Source organism: Rutilus rutilus (assembly GCF_951802725.1).
Source record: "Rutilus rutilus genome assembly, chromosome: 15".
Classification (NCBI taxonomy): domain Eukaryota; kingdom Metazoa; phylum Chordata; class Actinopteri; order Cypriniformes; family Leuciscidae; genus Rutilus; species Rutilus rutilus.
Window position 1 is genome coordinate 26,208,896 of NC_140220.1, and position 16,378 is coordinate 26,225,273.

Below are 16,378 nucleotides of genomic sequence, written 5' to 3' on the forward strand. Positions count from 1 at the left end.
GTTTGCAAGCGTAGTTTGTAGAAAACAATTTCTCCATAACGATGTAAACGTATACTTAATTCTGGTTGTTTACACTCAATATTAAGTTTAACATTTATATAGGCTTAAATGGCTCTGTGATGCAACAAGCAATAGCGCGCAGTTAAACGGAATAAACGGATATTTAAATATTGGCTTAATGATAGTTGGTTAAAAAACATCTTGGTGACCTGAGGTAGCCTACTCTACAATTCCACGAAAATATGGTCTGAATTCTTAAGTAATTTTTGAAGTAAAAAAAAAAAAAAAAAGAAGGTTTTATATCTAGTATAAAACCACAATTTCAGTGTGATTTTTGCAGTTATGCAGCAAACATTGCATAACAAAATTAAATTATTACATTTATTTATTAGCCTAAATTAACCTGTAACTCCACAGGGCAGCACAGTAGTTAGAACCATGTTGTTTTGTAATTAATAGTGTAGCCTATAATTCCCATAGCCTAAATTAAAGAAAAATGTTTATTTGATCATCTTTTCTAACAGTGTTGAATGGTTAAGCTTGACAAAGGCACTCAACAACACTATACCATTTTGTCTCAAATTGAGACAAGCGAATAAGATTATTTGTCTTCCTGCCATACTAAAGTATATCCGGTCCATTATGTTATCACAATTTTATAGAATCTTACCTCTGAGTTGGGACAGTCCAAAATACACATTTAAGGGGGGTACAGTCATTTCTTGTCTCCTATTTAAAAATACTTGCATTTTATACTAGGTTATTTCTATGTTAGATAATAGTTAATTAAGCATAAATTAAAAATAATAATAATAACAGGGGGTGTATGCCTGTACTGTTTATAAAGTCATCCGTATTCGTGGAGTGTGCCTTTCAATATCCAGACTGAATAAATGTAGATTGGCTGAACTAATATTGGAGGTATGGCGACAAGGATCTATATCAGTCTAACAAAGTGAATTATGTAAGCGTTTCGTCTCTATCAAAATTTTACAATGAGAAATGCAAAATATTTGCGCCGCCTTGATGTCATGAATGGGGTCGCGGCCCTTGAACGTCACATGATCATCGTGTCACATGATTTTGTTTTTGGCGAAAATGAAAGCTAGCATTACAACATATGCGGTATCTACTGTGTATTTATATACTGTTTTATTTGTTTTATTCAGTGCATATGTCGACAGTCAGGATATTGATGTACAGGTGAGACGATCGACTATAATGATTGCAACACAGTTGTACAGCTAAAGGATTATAATGAAACATGCTATGCTACATGTTACATTGTTGTCATCATGCTGTAAAGTAAAACTCATTGTAAACACATTTTATGCACGCATGTTGTTCTATAATATTTTGAAAGCTTTCAACCTTTATTTTCGATAGTTATGTCAAATGTGCGAAGGGACTGTACGACAAGACAGTCCTGTCTGGGATTTCTGCCTAAAAAAAGGCCAGATTAAAGGACGCTGCTGTTTTGAAAATAATGCCAGCAATATAGACACTATTATAGGGTAGGAAAACTTTCTAGTATTCCACTTTTTTTTTATTGTGAATATATGTGTGTGTGTATATGTATATATCCTATTTGTAAATCTAACTGTGTACGATTATCTTTATCCTGTTTTAGGTTGGACCTGTCAAACTGCTCTATCAGTCATGTAGAGCACCTGTATAATTCATCCACAGCAGTCATAATGTACGTACCAGATCAGGTTGTATTAATATCTGTGAATGTGTCTTGTTCAGCATTAAGTGCAATATCTAAACAATATTGAACTGCATTTACACAGAGATCTCTCCAACAACCCGATCACCAATCTGAGCGATTTCGTATTTCAGGGTTTCAGCCATCTTACCCAATTGTAAGTTATGCATGAGCACAGTATATCAAGTTCATAACATTAAATTCATGGGTTTTCAAACTGAGGTCTGGGGACCCCCAGGGGGCCAAAATTGCTTGGGGTCAGTGGACAAATCTAGAAAGAAAAGCGTAACAAATATATAATAATAAAAAAAAGTAATTAAATAATAAAAGAAGAAAAATAGATGGATTAAAATAAATGATAATTCTTAAAAATAAATACATAATAAAATGTTTAAATAAATAAATAATACATCTAACAGTACAGTGCTATAGTAGTCGGTGGGAAAAAAATGAATGTAATAAAATCTACATATTTTCCAAATAATATTTTACACATTTATATAAAAATTTCAGTTTAAATTGGGTCTTTATACATGAAAACATGTACATTTTAGGATGGAGGTCCCTCATACGAGGACGATGATATTTGGGGGTCCATGGCATCTACAAGATTGAAAATCCCTTATTTAAGCTAACAAGGTGACTTGACAAATCTTTACTTAGATTACTACCCTCAAAACTGGAGTGTCCGGGGGGCAATTCATCATGGGAGGCGGTTGAAGTGAAAAACAATGTCAGAATCTGCGAAGGACAGAAAAATGTTTGCAATCAGACAGCAGTGATGCGTAAGTTATCAGTAAACTGGGATCTCAATCTTTAAAATACATTTCAATGCATTTCTTGAATGTTGTTTGTCTCTTCAGCCTGGAATTGCCCTGAAAACTCATTTTGCAGCCCATATGGTCCAGGGTTCTTTGAGTGTGGTTGTCTCCGTAATTTCCACGGATACAAGTGCATGAGACAGGTGAGACCCCTGACAAATCAGCCTTAACAGGTTGGCCATCACTCCTTTATTGCGCATGTTCATTATTTGTTCTCAATTGCAGGGAGAGTTTCCCATAGGTAAGGTGCTTGGGATACTCACCGGATCAACAGTTGTGGCTTCATCGTTACTCTGGTTCACTCAAAGACGAAAGGTCGAGACCACTTGAATTTTAAAGAGACTTCTCTTGTTGGAGTGACAAAGGTGCACATGCCACAAAATGCATCAAGCTTATTGAAAATGATGCAAGAGAAGAGATGAGAACAGTTTCATACACTGGAAGCTTAACCATCACATGAACATTTTAGTTTCTTGTTTTTTAAACTTGTCAAAAGCAGGTTTGCATGGCATTCTTTCTTTTTTTTTTTAAATAACTTAATGCACAATTTTTTTATGTTTTAAACTTTCACTTTCTTTTGACCCTCAAAGTCCTTAAACCTTTTTATTTGTACATTTTATCAAATTTTTCGGTGAACACTGACATTTTCACAGCCTTGAAAAGGTCTGTAAAGGGAAAACTGACCATAGACTGACCTTGCTGCCAGAATGTCTGACAGAAGTGAAGCACTGACATATTTTAAGGACAAATATTCTGTGTTGCTTTAAAACAACATTATCTTGATTTCAAAGATATTTAAAGAGCTTTCATTTTACAAGGGAGGGGGGAAATGGATGTCATTGGACTGTTATAATTTGTGATTTGTGAAAATGTTTTATATTGTTACTGCCACATCCTGCTGTTCACAGATGTCACATGTTAGACACTAACCGATAACCATTTAACCTCTAAAACTGTATGCTTTTCCTTTTTGGCAGAGTAAAGGAAATCGGTTTCATCTGCTAATGAGATTAAAAAGGTACACACTATTAGTATAATACTGACAGTACATGTTACAATATGCAAATCTCATTTCTTTCAATGTAGTATTTTGTTGAAGAATTCAGCATGTACCTCGGTAAACCAGTACCAAAAATTAAAGACTTGTCACAAAAGAATCGGCAAACAACAGTTTATCTAAATTATTTATTTTCTGTAGCCTTTTCAAGGTTTTGGTAATACAAACAAAACCCCTTATCATCAGCTTTTGCACGGTCTTACATTTGCACCATGTTCCTTTTCCCTTATTCACATCTATGAAAGGAATTCAGCAACAGCAACAATCCAAAAAGGATGATATATATTTCTTTTTAATGTTTATGTCTATGCACTGACCATCATGAAGAGCCAAAACTGAAAGCAAATGTGCTTTACCGACACTCTTTAAATGTTGTGGTTCTGACACAAGAACAAGCAAATCTGATTTTCTTGATCTTGTGTACAACAACTAGAAGTGATTTGAAAATTTTCCTTTAGGTGGATTGAAATGGACTGTCATTTTGGAATTCAATTACACATTTGAAAGGATCCCGTCAGCGAGAACATAAACTCTAGCTTTATTTGAAAAGCTTGTTCCATTTCATAGATATGTTTACTTCATGCTAGAAGCCCTGTGTGCACATACTCTTATGTGCAGATGCAAAAGGAAAGCCGAACCGTGTTCATCTGCTCTTCACTGATCCACGTTCTTGACTCGCAGTACCACAGGCACAGAGGTGCAGGGGATCATGCCCAAGTCAGTAATCACAAGGTCCACAAAATCTGGTGGCGTCACGTCATACACCAAGTTCAGAAGCCCCAGTGATTTAACAGTCTGCCAATTCTCTAGATGGGTCTTCCCATTTCTGGTCACAATCAGGTCATCAGGGTCATCTGTAAAAATCCATTAGGGTTGACTTTTGTGTAAATAATGTTAATAACAAAAATGATGATAGTAAATTTACCAATCATGCTACACATGCTAGTGTTACCTAATTCATTGGATACAAAAGAGTCCGTCTGCACTCGTTCACAGAACTTGTAGGTCTCACAGCAGACCAGCACTGGTACATTGTAGGCCTTTGCTACCAGAGCAATCTGGGAAGTTCCCACACGTGACATCACATAGCCATTGGCAAGAAGTGCATGGGCACCAAGAAATACCTTGGATACCTGGAAATAAGAGAGTGCCAGTACTGATTCAGCATTCATGGAAACAATGTTTATAATGACAACATAAAGGCAAGTTAACTGTAGTTCAAGTACACTATTCAAAAGTTAGTGGTCTGTACGACAGTAAGATTTCTTGTGAACTTTCTATTCATCAAAGAATTGTGAAAAAAGTGTCTCTCAAAAATATTTCAACCATTTTCAATATTAGCTATGTTTCCATTTAAAGTTAAACTTGGAATATGGCATTAAACATTCGCGAATTAAACAGCATTTCCATCTCGTGTTCAAGAGAACAAAATCGTCACTTCCTGGAAAATATCTGTAATAAAAATTGAAGTTGCTGAAATTGGAGAAGCCATCGTGGCTCTTTTTTCCAACATAGATGACTTGTGTCCCTGAGCGCACAGACAGTGGTCTGCTGGTTAGTCCAGTTATCCAATCCATGTGCATGTTTTCTTATCAGATAAAAAAATGTTTTATAATAATTGATGCGAATCTGCCGTTTCCATTCAGCGTTTTTTTAATGCGATATCCCAAAATGCACATAAAAATAGGTGGATGGAAACAGCTATTGATAGTAAGAAATGTTTCTTGAGCACCAAATCATCATATTAGAATGATTTCTGAAGGATCATGTGGCTGAAGACTGGAGTAATGATGCTGAAAATTCTGCCTTACCAACACAGCAATAAATTACATTTCAAATAAATTAAAATCAAAAACAGTTCTTTTAAATTGTAATAATATTTTGACAATATTACTGTTTTTACTGTATATTTGATCAAATGCAGCCTTGGTGAGCATAAGAGACTTCTTTCAAAAACATTTTAAAAAAATCTTCAAATTATTTTCAAATTATTTTAAATAAAACCGTAACAGCAATCTAAGAGTGTCATTATCAAAAGTATACTTATGTAAATAAAGTCCATATGCTGTTCTAAACTCTATAAAACTGAGTAGTTATCTTTGTCAACCTTTTGCTTTACTAGCACCACTGCAGTTGATACTGTGTCTTTAAGAACAAGAGTACCAATCCATAATTAGGCTTATTAATATTTTTAGCTACTGCTGATGTCACACACATAATCACTCCTTTGAGGGTACAAGCACTTTGGAAATAAAGCACATTACCTCGCAATGAGCTAAAAATAAAATGTGCTTGCAAAAATCACAGCAAGTAACAAGCTTTACTGAAAAGAATGACTCACTTCAGGCAGAATGTAGGACAAGGCAGATATGAGCACATAAGTACATCGGATGCCTTTCTTCACCAGACGCCTCAGCGCCTCTCGGCCCTCCAGCCTGGGTCGACTATCAACGACTATGACTCTGAACTTCCTCTGCTTTTCAAAAGCGTCGCACAGAATGTGATTGACAAGAGAAGAGCTGGAAAAAGACAAAAAAGGCATTAAATGCATTAATCCAAACTATTACAGGATTATAGCAATTCAGTGAAAGATCTTACCAGCCATAAACAAGAATGACGTCTCCATTACTTATCTTCTCAATGGCATACTTAGAAATGGCTTCAGAAGCCAAAACGATCTTCTCATTTACGTAACTATCAATACAATCCTGGAGTTTCCCTTTCGCCTGTTGAGAAAACGTTGCTTTTAGACAATCACAGGATCAGGAAGAATACTGCATATTAGGGGTGACCCCGAATAGTGGAAGATTCGATGCTTCGACAGAAGGAGCCTGATTCGACTACCAAACTCACGGTCGAATCTTCGCAGAGGTGTTATTAAACGAGGATCATGTTATTTTGGCTATATGAGGGTGCTCAATGTAATATTTCACATAGAACTACCGGTTTTCTGTCAATACGTTAATATACAGCCTATTATGATAATGCTGTCAATAAAAATGTGCAAAGAAAGACGTTTTTAATAAATATTTTTAACGTGCGTGCAGCGTGAATAAATCCAAACACCCCGTGACAGATTTAAGTTTCACTTTCGATCCGTGACCGACAGAGGAGCGTCTTGACGGCAGGGATTTAAATCTTTAAAAATGTCTGGGATAAGAAAGTCTGAAGATGTACACCATCAGAAAGGCTGGATTTAGCATCAGGAAAACCATGATCGCACTTTTGCTGGCCAACGTTAACAAGTTGGATTTCCTCAGGACATTCTAAAATGCTTAACGTGAAAAAAGCTTTTAAAACGCTTAAATGGCACTTTTATGTGCTTAAATGTATGTGCACTACACACACCTTATTAAGAAACGATACTATGTGCAGATAAGCAGATGAACCCAGAATATGAACTACATTCCTATAGAAAGTCACATAAAGCGTTTTCTTTAACGGTTTTCTATGGGAGGAAAATGCTAAACGTATAATAAAACGCATTGTGTTCATATCCTGGGCTCATCAGCTTTTCTTTAGGCTATATTAAAAATATATAGGCTATATAAAAAAAACACTTTATTAATAAGGTGTCTACAGAATTTGATCTTTTAATATAACAGGTTTAGGACATTAGGCCTTTATACGTTTTTCACGTTAAACGTTTTAGAATGTATTTTATCCGCGCGCACAATTTGAAAAGACTCAAATGGACACGGACAGAGTGAAAGACTGGAAATGTTTTTATACATTTTCTTCTATATCTTTGTGTGACGTTCTGTACATCGCGGCGTTAAAATGTTAAAGCCCCGCCCCCTCACACGATTAGACTATTAGTCGACTATAGGCAAGACTTGACGATTCTGATTCCACTATGAAAATCCTTAGTCGGGGACACCTCTACTGCATATAAATGTCACTAACTAGTGATTCTGAATACTCTTACCTCCTCTTCTTTGCATTGACTGGATATATTTGAAATTTCCTTCTTGATGTACTTGATGGCATTGCCCATGCTGGCTGAAAGGGGCCGACACTGGCTGAGAAAACTGTAGGGGTAAGGAGGATTGGCAGTGTCTGTCAAATAACCATTTCCATGTAAGATCAGAGTTCAAATGAAATAATATACATCTGAGCATGCGCTATACAAATTTTCACAAGGAAGAAAGTAAACCTGATATAGGGCGAAAGCTTGTTCACAAGGTCCCTTGACAACTCCTCATTTGGAGGTGTGCTATAGTCTTGAATAACCTATAAAATGATTGCTGGTTAATTAAATCCAAAAATTAAGAACTTCTGAGCAATTTTATAGGTTTGATTATGAATTACCTGTTTAAAGGCATGTAGTAGGGCCACAGATCGAGCATTGGATCCTGCTATTATGCCCTGAGAGTACTGGAGACCCAACCGAACAATGGATGGGTGAATAACTGTGGCAGGGATGCTGCAAAATAAACCATATCAAACAATACAAGTCAACCAACTAATTAATTTAGGTTATACATACTTCATTTGTAATATGTCTATCTCCCCCTTTTTTTTGAAAGAAATTAATACTTTTACTCAGGAAGGATGCATTTAATTGATCAAAAGTGACATTAAAACATCTTTATGTAACAAAAGATTTCTATTTAAAATAAATGCTGTTCTTTAACTTTTTAATCATCAAATAATTCTGAAAAATATATATATATATCCCTGTTTCCACAAAAATATGAAGCAGCACAACTGTTTTCAACATTGATTTTAATAAGACAAGTTTTTTGAGCAGCAAAATCATATTAGAATGATTTCTGAAGGATCATGTGACACTGAAGACTGGAGTAATGATGCTGAAAATTCATCTTTGCATCACAGAAATAAATTATATTTTAAAATAGGAAAACAAATATTTAAAATTGTAATAATATTTCACAATATTGCTGTTATTACCAGATTTTTTATCAAATAAACACAGCCTTAATGAACGTAAGAAACTTCTTTAAAAAAATATATAATAATAATACTACTAGCCCCAAACTTTTGAATATTAATGAATTTTGTCAAAGGATAAAAAAAAGGGAGATTTCTCCTTATAGGACCCTTTTAAGTTAATATTCTAACTAGAAGACACATTTGTTACATTACCTGATTTGCTGAGTTGGAGGGTTTTTTCGGCTGTATTGGTGTAGATGGGAGAACAGGCTGACCTTGTAGCCATAATCGGACCTCAAAGGAACCTAAGAGAACAGAGCAAACAACAGCTTTTAATGTGAATATTTTGTTCCCTCAGGGACAAGATGTTGTGGAGGTCACATCCTCCCTCCTCAGGTCAAGAGCTGAGACTGCAACAGAACACTGTGCATGAAGACATACATGACGTGCACTACTGAAGAAGGGCTCCACAGAGGACTTCCCAAGCTTTACGCTAGTGTTATAGATCTACACCTAACAAATAACAAATGAAAAATTATGAATCAAGAAAAAGAAAAAAAACTCACTCGAAAGTTCAGCCACATAAGACATCTAGCTCATCACATGAACACAATGAAATGAAGATAATCACAATGAAATCACCAATCTCCAACGTACAATAAAATCAAATTTGAGTTCACTTTCACCAAGAATTAAAAATACATTAAACAAAGAAATAATTTAACAATTCACTGCACACAAAAGTGTGGAGCCAGACCTTGACTCCAGTTATATTTAAACCGCATCCTTGCCCTGACTTCTGTAAGACATGGGAAGGACCTGGGTTAAAAACGCTGCAAAAGAGATCTCAGAAAACACCTGGATGAATCCATCCTCCGTCAACGGGTAGTAATCAGAAAAGAGGCAAAGCAGGACGGCATTGATTTGTCTCACCTGCTGTCTCTCAAGCTTTTTGGCCAACTTCTTCAATGCAGCGGGGTCGTCCACCTGAACGTGCTCTGGTAACCTTTTTACTACTAACAAGAAATAGAGAAAAGAATTGTAAAACTGCTCGGTCACAGTCTCTACATGAACACCAGTCAAATGCAGCCACTTCTGTGAGTCATTGTGACTCGTAAAATATCTCGCATTAACGTTCTGACAAGAAATGCTGCTGTTTGAATCACTGTTTGTTCGATCAATGTTTTGCAAAGTTGTCAAACTCAATTTGAATATAAGTAAAATATGCATTGAAATGTGACATTAAAGACTGGAGTAATGGCTGCTAAAAACTCAGTTAAAACAAAAATTAATAAGTTACATTTAAAAGTAAATTAAAACAGAACATTTTAAATTATAATATTTCACAATGCATTGTGTGAGCATAAGCATGTATGCATTTTAGGGCTGTCAACGAATATTCTAAATTCGAATATATATTCGAATAGTTTAAAAAAACAGAATTTCAAATGTGAAAATTTACATTCGAATGTGGAAAAATATTTAAATCTATGCATTACAACCCCCCCAATATTTATACCATGATCACATGAAAAGGAGGCATCAGGAGGCATACCGAAAATTCAACCCCCCCCAATGTTCAAACCAAATCTACGCCCTTGACCACAGCACAGCTCGCTCGGAGCGTTCAATGTCGGATTCGCGTCTACCGCGTCTAGTTGGACTGTTGAACATTTTGAATCCATTCGCACGTCAAAAGCAAAAGTTTGAAGAGAAATTGACGTGCGGAGAGCGTCCATTAGGTGATTTACTTGTTTTTGTGTAGGTAATACGAATACGTTGTCAAATATGTTTAAACATAAATAAACTACCTATACAAGTAGTTATGTCTCTTTGTATTAATTTGTCCTGTTATTGACGCAATGCACGTCATTGACAAAATGCGCAACCATATGTTCGAATATTCGTGTGTTTTTTAGAGGGAATATTCGAACGTCATTTGAGCAATTCTGACAGCCCTAATGCATTTATGCATTTGTACTAAGTGCAAATAGCAACAGGTGCTATTTACACCAAATGAACAGTTAAACACTTTATTCCCAATATTAAATACCTGTTAGACACTTTATTCCCAGTTTTCGAACATTTTATAATATACGCTTCTTCAACTTAACAAAATTTTGAGTTTCTTTTGTCATTTTGTCTGGCTCAGAGACAATGGTGGGCGGAGTTAGTGTAAATGGCCTTTGCCAACAAGGCAGGCTACTTACACTTGGTGTAAATAGACACTACTTTTTATATATGTTTGAAATGAGGGGAAAAAACGGCAGCAATATTGGAATGGCTGATAAAAATAGGCATTCATCAGCCACTGTGAGAATGCCCAAACTTCCTATCCTGGAATATCCTTTTCCGATGCATTGAATTACCTGGCTGAAGCTCACTGGGGGAAGCTTTAGGCTTACTGGAGGTGGATTGCTGCCCCCCTTCCTTCTTGCCCTGTTTTGATGTCCGTTCTGAGTCTTGCCGTGCCCGGCGCTCTGCTCGCAGCTCTGCTTTGGTCTTTACAGGCTTCTCTGCAGCCGCAAGAGATTCAGATGCAGATGCACTTACAGGCACAGGAGCCGCTGCTGAGATCAAAGGGCCCATCAAATAAAAAGCACCCCAAACACAGACTATAGACTAAAAAGGCTATTAAAAGACTATTTAAGCCTATCTAGTAGGGCTGAACGATATATCGTTATCGTATCTATATCGAGATATGAACTTTCAAGATATTACTATCGAAAAAAGCAACGATATAGACGATATAGATTTCCCCTCTCCGCGCTCGCCCTGCATACAACTCTGGCAGTCACAACAAACATCAGTTTTACGAGAGCCCTTGAATGCACCGCAAAAGCCAGCGCGCACACACTACCAGGGACGTGGGAACTATACTGTGAGAGGGGGGGCGGCGTTTCCATGGTGATGCGTCATTGCTTGTCACGTGACACACCGCAGCAGCAACAGCGCTGAATGAATGATGATCTGCTTTTATCTCATTTTTCCTTTTTTATTCAGAATATTCACAAATGTGTTAGCTATGGCATGAAATATCTGATATTCCGATTGTCAAATACATGCAAGTGGAAGTATATTGTTGTTTAAACACCTTTATAACAATCGCGTTAGTTCAGCTGTATGCGCGATGGGCGCCGCCGTGTTAGTTTGTGCCGCAGACGCAGTTCAGAGAATCGGATCTGTTGGATTTACAACCTCTATGTTTACAACACGTGAATTCATCCACTTCTCCCGAAATACTTAAAAGTAAGTGGCAGGTGAACTGGGAATAGAATAGAGTAAACATTGAAGTTACTTACACAATGTGTATCTGATATGAATAAAACGTGTCGAATTATAATGGAAAGGATTATTATTACCTCTTCCATAGACATCAGTGTGTATTTTACAAACTCTAAATGTATTGTTTTTTTTAGTACTTACGTAGTCATATCGTATTGTATCGATATCGAGATATCTGCCATGAAAATCGAGATATGAAATTTTGTCCATATCGTTCAGCCCTACTATCTAGGTCTGTTTTTAAATGGTTAGTTCACCCAAAAATTATGTAATTAATTACTCACCATCATGTCGTTCCAAACACGCCAGACTTTTGTTCATCTTCGGAACACAAATGAAGATTTCTTTTTTATGAAATCTAAGGAGATTTCTGTCCCTCCAGTGACAGCTACGCAACTACTACTTCGACACTTTAAAAAGTTCATAAAGAGATTGTAAAACTAATCCATATGAATTGAGCGGTTTAGTCCAAATTTTCTGAAGAAACTTGATCGCTTTATATGATGAACAGATTCATGTGGAAGCTCAAACGTGCTGCGTAACACAAGAATGAACCTCATTGGTTCTTGTTGAAGCTCAAACGTGCTGCGTAACACACGAGAATGAATCTCATTGGTTCATGTGCAAGCTCAAACGTGCTGCGTAACACGAGAATGAACCTCATTGGTTCTCATCGAACCTCAATGAACCTCACAAAACCACTCGATTCATATGGATTACTTTTATAATCTCTTTATGAACTTTTTCAAAGTGGCAGTTGCATAGACTGTCTATGGAGGCACAGAAGTCTCTCAGATTTCATCAAAAAGATCTTCATTTGTGTTCCAAGGATGAACGAATTAATGACAGAATAAAATTTTTTTTGGGTGAACTAACCCTTTAAGTCCCTACTTCCTTCAAAATAGCTAACTCAGAAACTAAATATTAATCTAGTCTCAATATGAGAGAAAAATACCCTTACATAAACAAATAAACATAAATAATTCTCTTCAAATTATCCTACGGTATTTTAAATCAAAATTTTAATCAAAATTAAATTAGTTTTAATAAACCTTAGGTTGCAGGAGAATAGTTAAGCAACAGCACAGTGGACTGAAGTACCTTTATGTGTTGGGCTCTGTGTGACAGGTTTTGATGGAGCTTGAACAGATGCTTTCTCTTTCTCCTTTTCCTTCTCTGTAGGAACCTTGTCATCTTTTTTATTCTTTTTATGCTGCTTCTTCTCTTTCCTAAGACGCTGCTTTTCTTCTTTGGTCAATTCTTTACCTTCAGTCTATAGATTAAAAAAAAGGGAATCACAGTTTGCACGTCTTTAAATTATCCGTTGTCTCTGTAAACTGATCTGGCTTAAAATTGGCTTTTATTTCTAAAACCTAGTCTGCATTTTGGGCATCTTAGCATACTGCTGAGAATGTGTCTAAGAAGCCCAAAACGCTGTCCATGTAACCTCACTAGGTTTTGAGACAAAGCTATTGTGTTTGTGATATCTAGTAAATTGAAAGAAAAGAAAAAAAAAAGTAGTAAAGACCTACCTTCGATCGTACAATTTCTTGCACCTTGCCATCTCCATCTATGCCACATATAAAATGATTTAAAACGTATGCAAAGTTAAAATTGCTCTATATTTGCACAAACGATATTGGTAGAATATATATTTTTGTTTAGAGTGTAAGGTTGAATTAATGATGTTAATGATGTCTATGGCGACAGGGAAACATCGACATTGACTTTGCAGTGTTATTTCATCATACTGGTTCACACTCGATCATTACCAAACTAAGGAATGTTGCATAAAGATTCAGTTAATATTACAAACACATCACGTTACACATGCAAACAATAGGGAACATCGTGATCCTGTATATATAGTTAGATTTTAATATATGTTCAAAATGTCAAACACTGCATGATGTAATTTCCACTGTGCATTTGTAAAGTCAGCTGTGACATGGCAGAGTGGTGATCAACGGCGTAACACGCGGTAACACAAGCTCTCTCTTAATACTTTAAACGACTGCTTATGTACGTGTTTAATTCAGTAACATCACGTGTAAAACGTTTAAATATCTGTATATTTCACCTGCAGCATGGTTGATGCTGTCAATCTGTCTCCCACCCGAATCCGCCATGTTTCACTTCTTCGTGACTTCTCGCTGGTAATCTGATGTGAAAAGCAGTCGTGAGGAATTACGTCGCCCTCTAGCGATTAAAACGAGTGAGCTGAACTTTTATGTACAATGTATTTACAGTGACAACGTACCCAAATGCCCAAGCTGAAAAACGTCCGTACGTTTCTTTAATTAAATAGAGCATATTCGCGTATAGCAACATGTTCTCATCATGTTGAAAAGAACAAAAAGTTGTTGTCAGAAGTGGGATTCGATCCCAGGTCTCAAGGGGAAACTGTGTGACCTGAGCGCAGCGCCATCCTGACATACGTTTACGTTTACGTACTTACGTCATTACGTTAAATAGTAATAATGCAGATGTTTTGTTGTTGTTGTTTTTGTTGTTGTTTACAGGTTTTGTCGTTTTTAGTAACGGTTTAAGCTTTAAAATATTGTTGTTTGCTAATTAAATAGTGCATCTTAAGCGAGTTTGTTTCAATTATTGTAAAATCTTAACAAGTTATCAATAATTTGTAAAGATTTTAAATTATCAATAACTTGTGAAGATTTCGTAGTAACTTAAACATTCTTATTTAATGAAAAACAATCACAAACAACAATATTTCAGTGATTAAAACATTACTAAAAACGACTAAACGTGAAGTTAATCGACTTCAAAACAAATGTTAATGACTATAAACGCATGCAGGCGTTAGGTTAAAGAGTTAGTTTACCGTTTGACATTCGTAAGACAGATGTCATATCAAACCAACTGCAAATTACTGATTATTATTCCCCATGTTGCACAAGTCTTGTTTTTCAGATTTTTTATCTGGTCTTTTTTATAGGCCTATAGGGCCTACATTAGCCTACTGAACCCTTTTAAATCCATTAAACTACCATATTAAACAAATTGCATTTAAATGAATGAATAACCTGATTTTTTTTATATAATACTGAACTCATTTAAATCCATTAAACTACAACAACACTGTTTGACCTATTTAAATGGGTTTAGAATTGTATATAAAAAAAATACCAAATTAATAATCTGAAAAACAAACCGTGTGCAACATGGGAAATAATAATATGAGTAATATACAGTTGGTTTGACACCTTTTGGCCAAACGGGGTTGTAGGTTAATGGATTAACAGTAGGCTATTGCATAAGGCCTGAAGTTTAAGTTCTAAAATTAGGCTATTATAAAAGTTAAAAAATTGCTAATTCCAAAAAACAGAGCCTTATTCTATAAAAGGGATATTTTTGTGAACATTTTACTATTAGCTTGATAATGTATAGTTAAATAGTTTAATTGATTATAGGTCTAATTAATATACATTGTATTTAAACCTTGTGCTATGCAAAGGGAATTTGTTTATGTAGGCTATATCTGAGTTGGTTCGGGCTCAAAACATGAAATACGCAGAGTTTAATGGGTATAAAACCAAATGTCTAAAACGAATGTCAAACGTTAAACTAACTTTACCGTCGTGTTTAAAGTCATCAGAGCTACTAGCTCTGTATTCGGACTATACTAACTAACGTTACTTACTAGCTTTGTATTCAGAAACAGCACGTATTTATAAATACGTTTACATTTGTAAATTTTACCTGTAGCATAATTGATGCTGTCAACCTGTCTCCTACCCGATTCCGCAGTTTAATTTCTTCGCGACTTCGTGCTAGTAAACTGATTTTGAAAAGGAATTGGGATAATTTGCGGTGCATTTATTCATCCGGTGACAGTCGCTGTACGAGAATGCATGTTCGTTTCGAAGCACTCCAGAGCCCTCTGGTGGTCAAAGGAATTAAACATAATGCTAAAAAAGTGACAAATCAGCTAGACACAAATGTTTTGAAATTATTACGGTCTCATTTAGTTTGTGTTTTTTATTCAAGGGTTATATTATACATAATTTGTAATATCCTAATGTATAGGCCTACTAATATTTAGGATTCTATAGTATAGCCTATCTAACTATATTCCGGTGAAATACACCATTGTTGCCACAGAGACGGTAGCCTACCACAGAAGATAGTTTTCATATATTTATAAATAATATTTATTCAAAAAATAATTGATGGTTGAATGCTGAGATTGACAAGTACGAATAAAGTAGTGAGCTGTTTAAAAAAAAAAAAAAAAAATTATAGGCTACTTTGTTGTAGTCACCTAGTTTTTACTAGTATATGTTTTACTTGTTCCATCGAACTGTTGTATAAAAACAATACCACATTGGCAGTCAAGTCGTGCGATATGGCACGACTGGGACTGATTACCTGATATGGCACCCCTGCTCGTGTGATATTGCTCATATCACAACCACCTAATAGTAAATCTGGTAACTTGGTAATACCTGTGAAGTGTTCGTGATGCCAGATAGCTGCCTGCTATCATTTAGCACCCACAGGATAAAGAATAAGCAGAAACTCAATCCCCATAGAAAAGTAACACATTTTCTAATCTAACTGAAAGCATGACAATGTATCAGATTATTAAAA

The 16,378-nt window shown here is 35.7% G+C and overlaps 2 protein-coding genes across 5 annotated transcripts; one reads left to right on the plus strand and one right to left on the minus strand.

The window, feature by feature from the left end:
- Positions 1–928: 928 nt before the first annotated feature.
- On the plus strand, positions 929–3,056 carry atraid (all-trans retinoic acid-induced differentiation factor). The gene is made up of 7 exons (XM_084433261.1): positions 929–1,203; positions 1,387–1,514; positions 1,631–1,699; positions 1,794–1,865; positions 2,372–2,493; positions 2,572–2,672; positions 2,755–3,056. The coding sequence occupies exons 1-7, from the start codon at positions 1,078–1,080 to the stop codon at positions 2,857–2,859; spliced, it is 723 nt and encodes a 240-aa protein (XP_084289387.1). The 5' UTR covers positions 929–1,077; the 3' UTR covers positions 2,860–3,056.
- Positions 3,057–3,695: 639 nt separating this feature from the next.
- eif2b4 (eukaryotic translation initiation factor 2B, subunit 4 delta) lies at positions 3,696–15,546 on the minus strand. 4 transcript variants are annotated; one of them, XM_084433259.1, is made up of 14 exons: positions 15,488–15,546; positions 13,848–13,928; positions 13,300–13,337; positions 12,869–13,040; positions 10,852–11,049; positions 9,416–9,498; positions 8,696–8,787; positions 7,898–8,012; positions 7,743–7,819; positions 7,515–7,617; positions 6,185–6,312; positions 5,928–6,105; positions 4,539–4,719; positions 3,696–4,440 (listed from the first exon to the last, which is right to left on the minus strand). In XM_084433259.1, the coding sequence occupies exons 2-14, from the start codon at positions 13,894–13,896 to the stop codon at positions 4,241–4,243; spliced, it is 1,614 nt and encodes a 537-aa protein (XP_084289385.1). In that variant the 5' UTR covers positions 13,897–13,928; positions 15,488–15,546; the 3' UTR covers positions 3,696–4,240. The 4 variants fall into 4 exon arrangements, with proteins under 4 accessions (XP_084289385.1, XP_084289386.1, XP_084289383.1 ...); XM_084433260.1 differs by having other exon boundaries at positions 9,416–9,495; positions 10,852–11,052; positions 15,488–15,544; XM_084433257.1 differs by having other exon boundaries at positions 10,852–11,052; positions 15,488–15,543.
- Positions 15,547–16,378: the final 832 nt, after the last annotated feature.

Excerpts from the sequence above, each read along its gene's own strand:
- atraid (XM_084433261.1), top strand. The coding sequence starts at position 1,078 with ATGATTTTGTTTTTGGCGAAAATGAAAGCTAGCATTACAACATATGCG. Across the intron at positions 1,515-1,630 it reads AATATAGACACTATTATAGG|GTTGGACCTGTCAAACTGCT; the intron begins GTAGGAAAACTT and ends ATCCTGTTTTAG. Across the intron at positions 2,673-2,754 it reads GATACAAGTGCATGAGACAG|GGAGAGTTTCCCATAGGTAA; the intron begins GTGAGACCCCTG and ends TCTCAATTGCAG.
- eif2b4 (XM_084433257.1), bottom strand. The coding sequence starts at position 13,896 with ATGGCGGATTCGGGTGGGAGACAGATTGACAGCATCAACCATGCTGCA. Across the intron at positions 9,499-10,851 it reads CCCCAGTGAGCTTCAGCCAG|TAGTAAAAAGGTTACCAGAG; the intron begins GTAATTCAATGC and ends ATTTCTTGTTAG. Across the intron at positions 6,106-6,184 it reads GTCATTCTTGTTTATGGCTG|CTCTTCTCTTGTCAATCACA; the intron begins GTAAGATCTTTC and ends GTCTTTTTCCAG.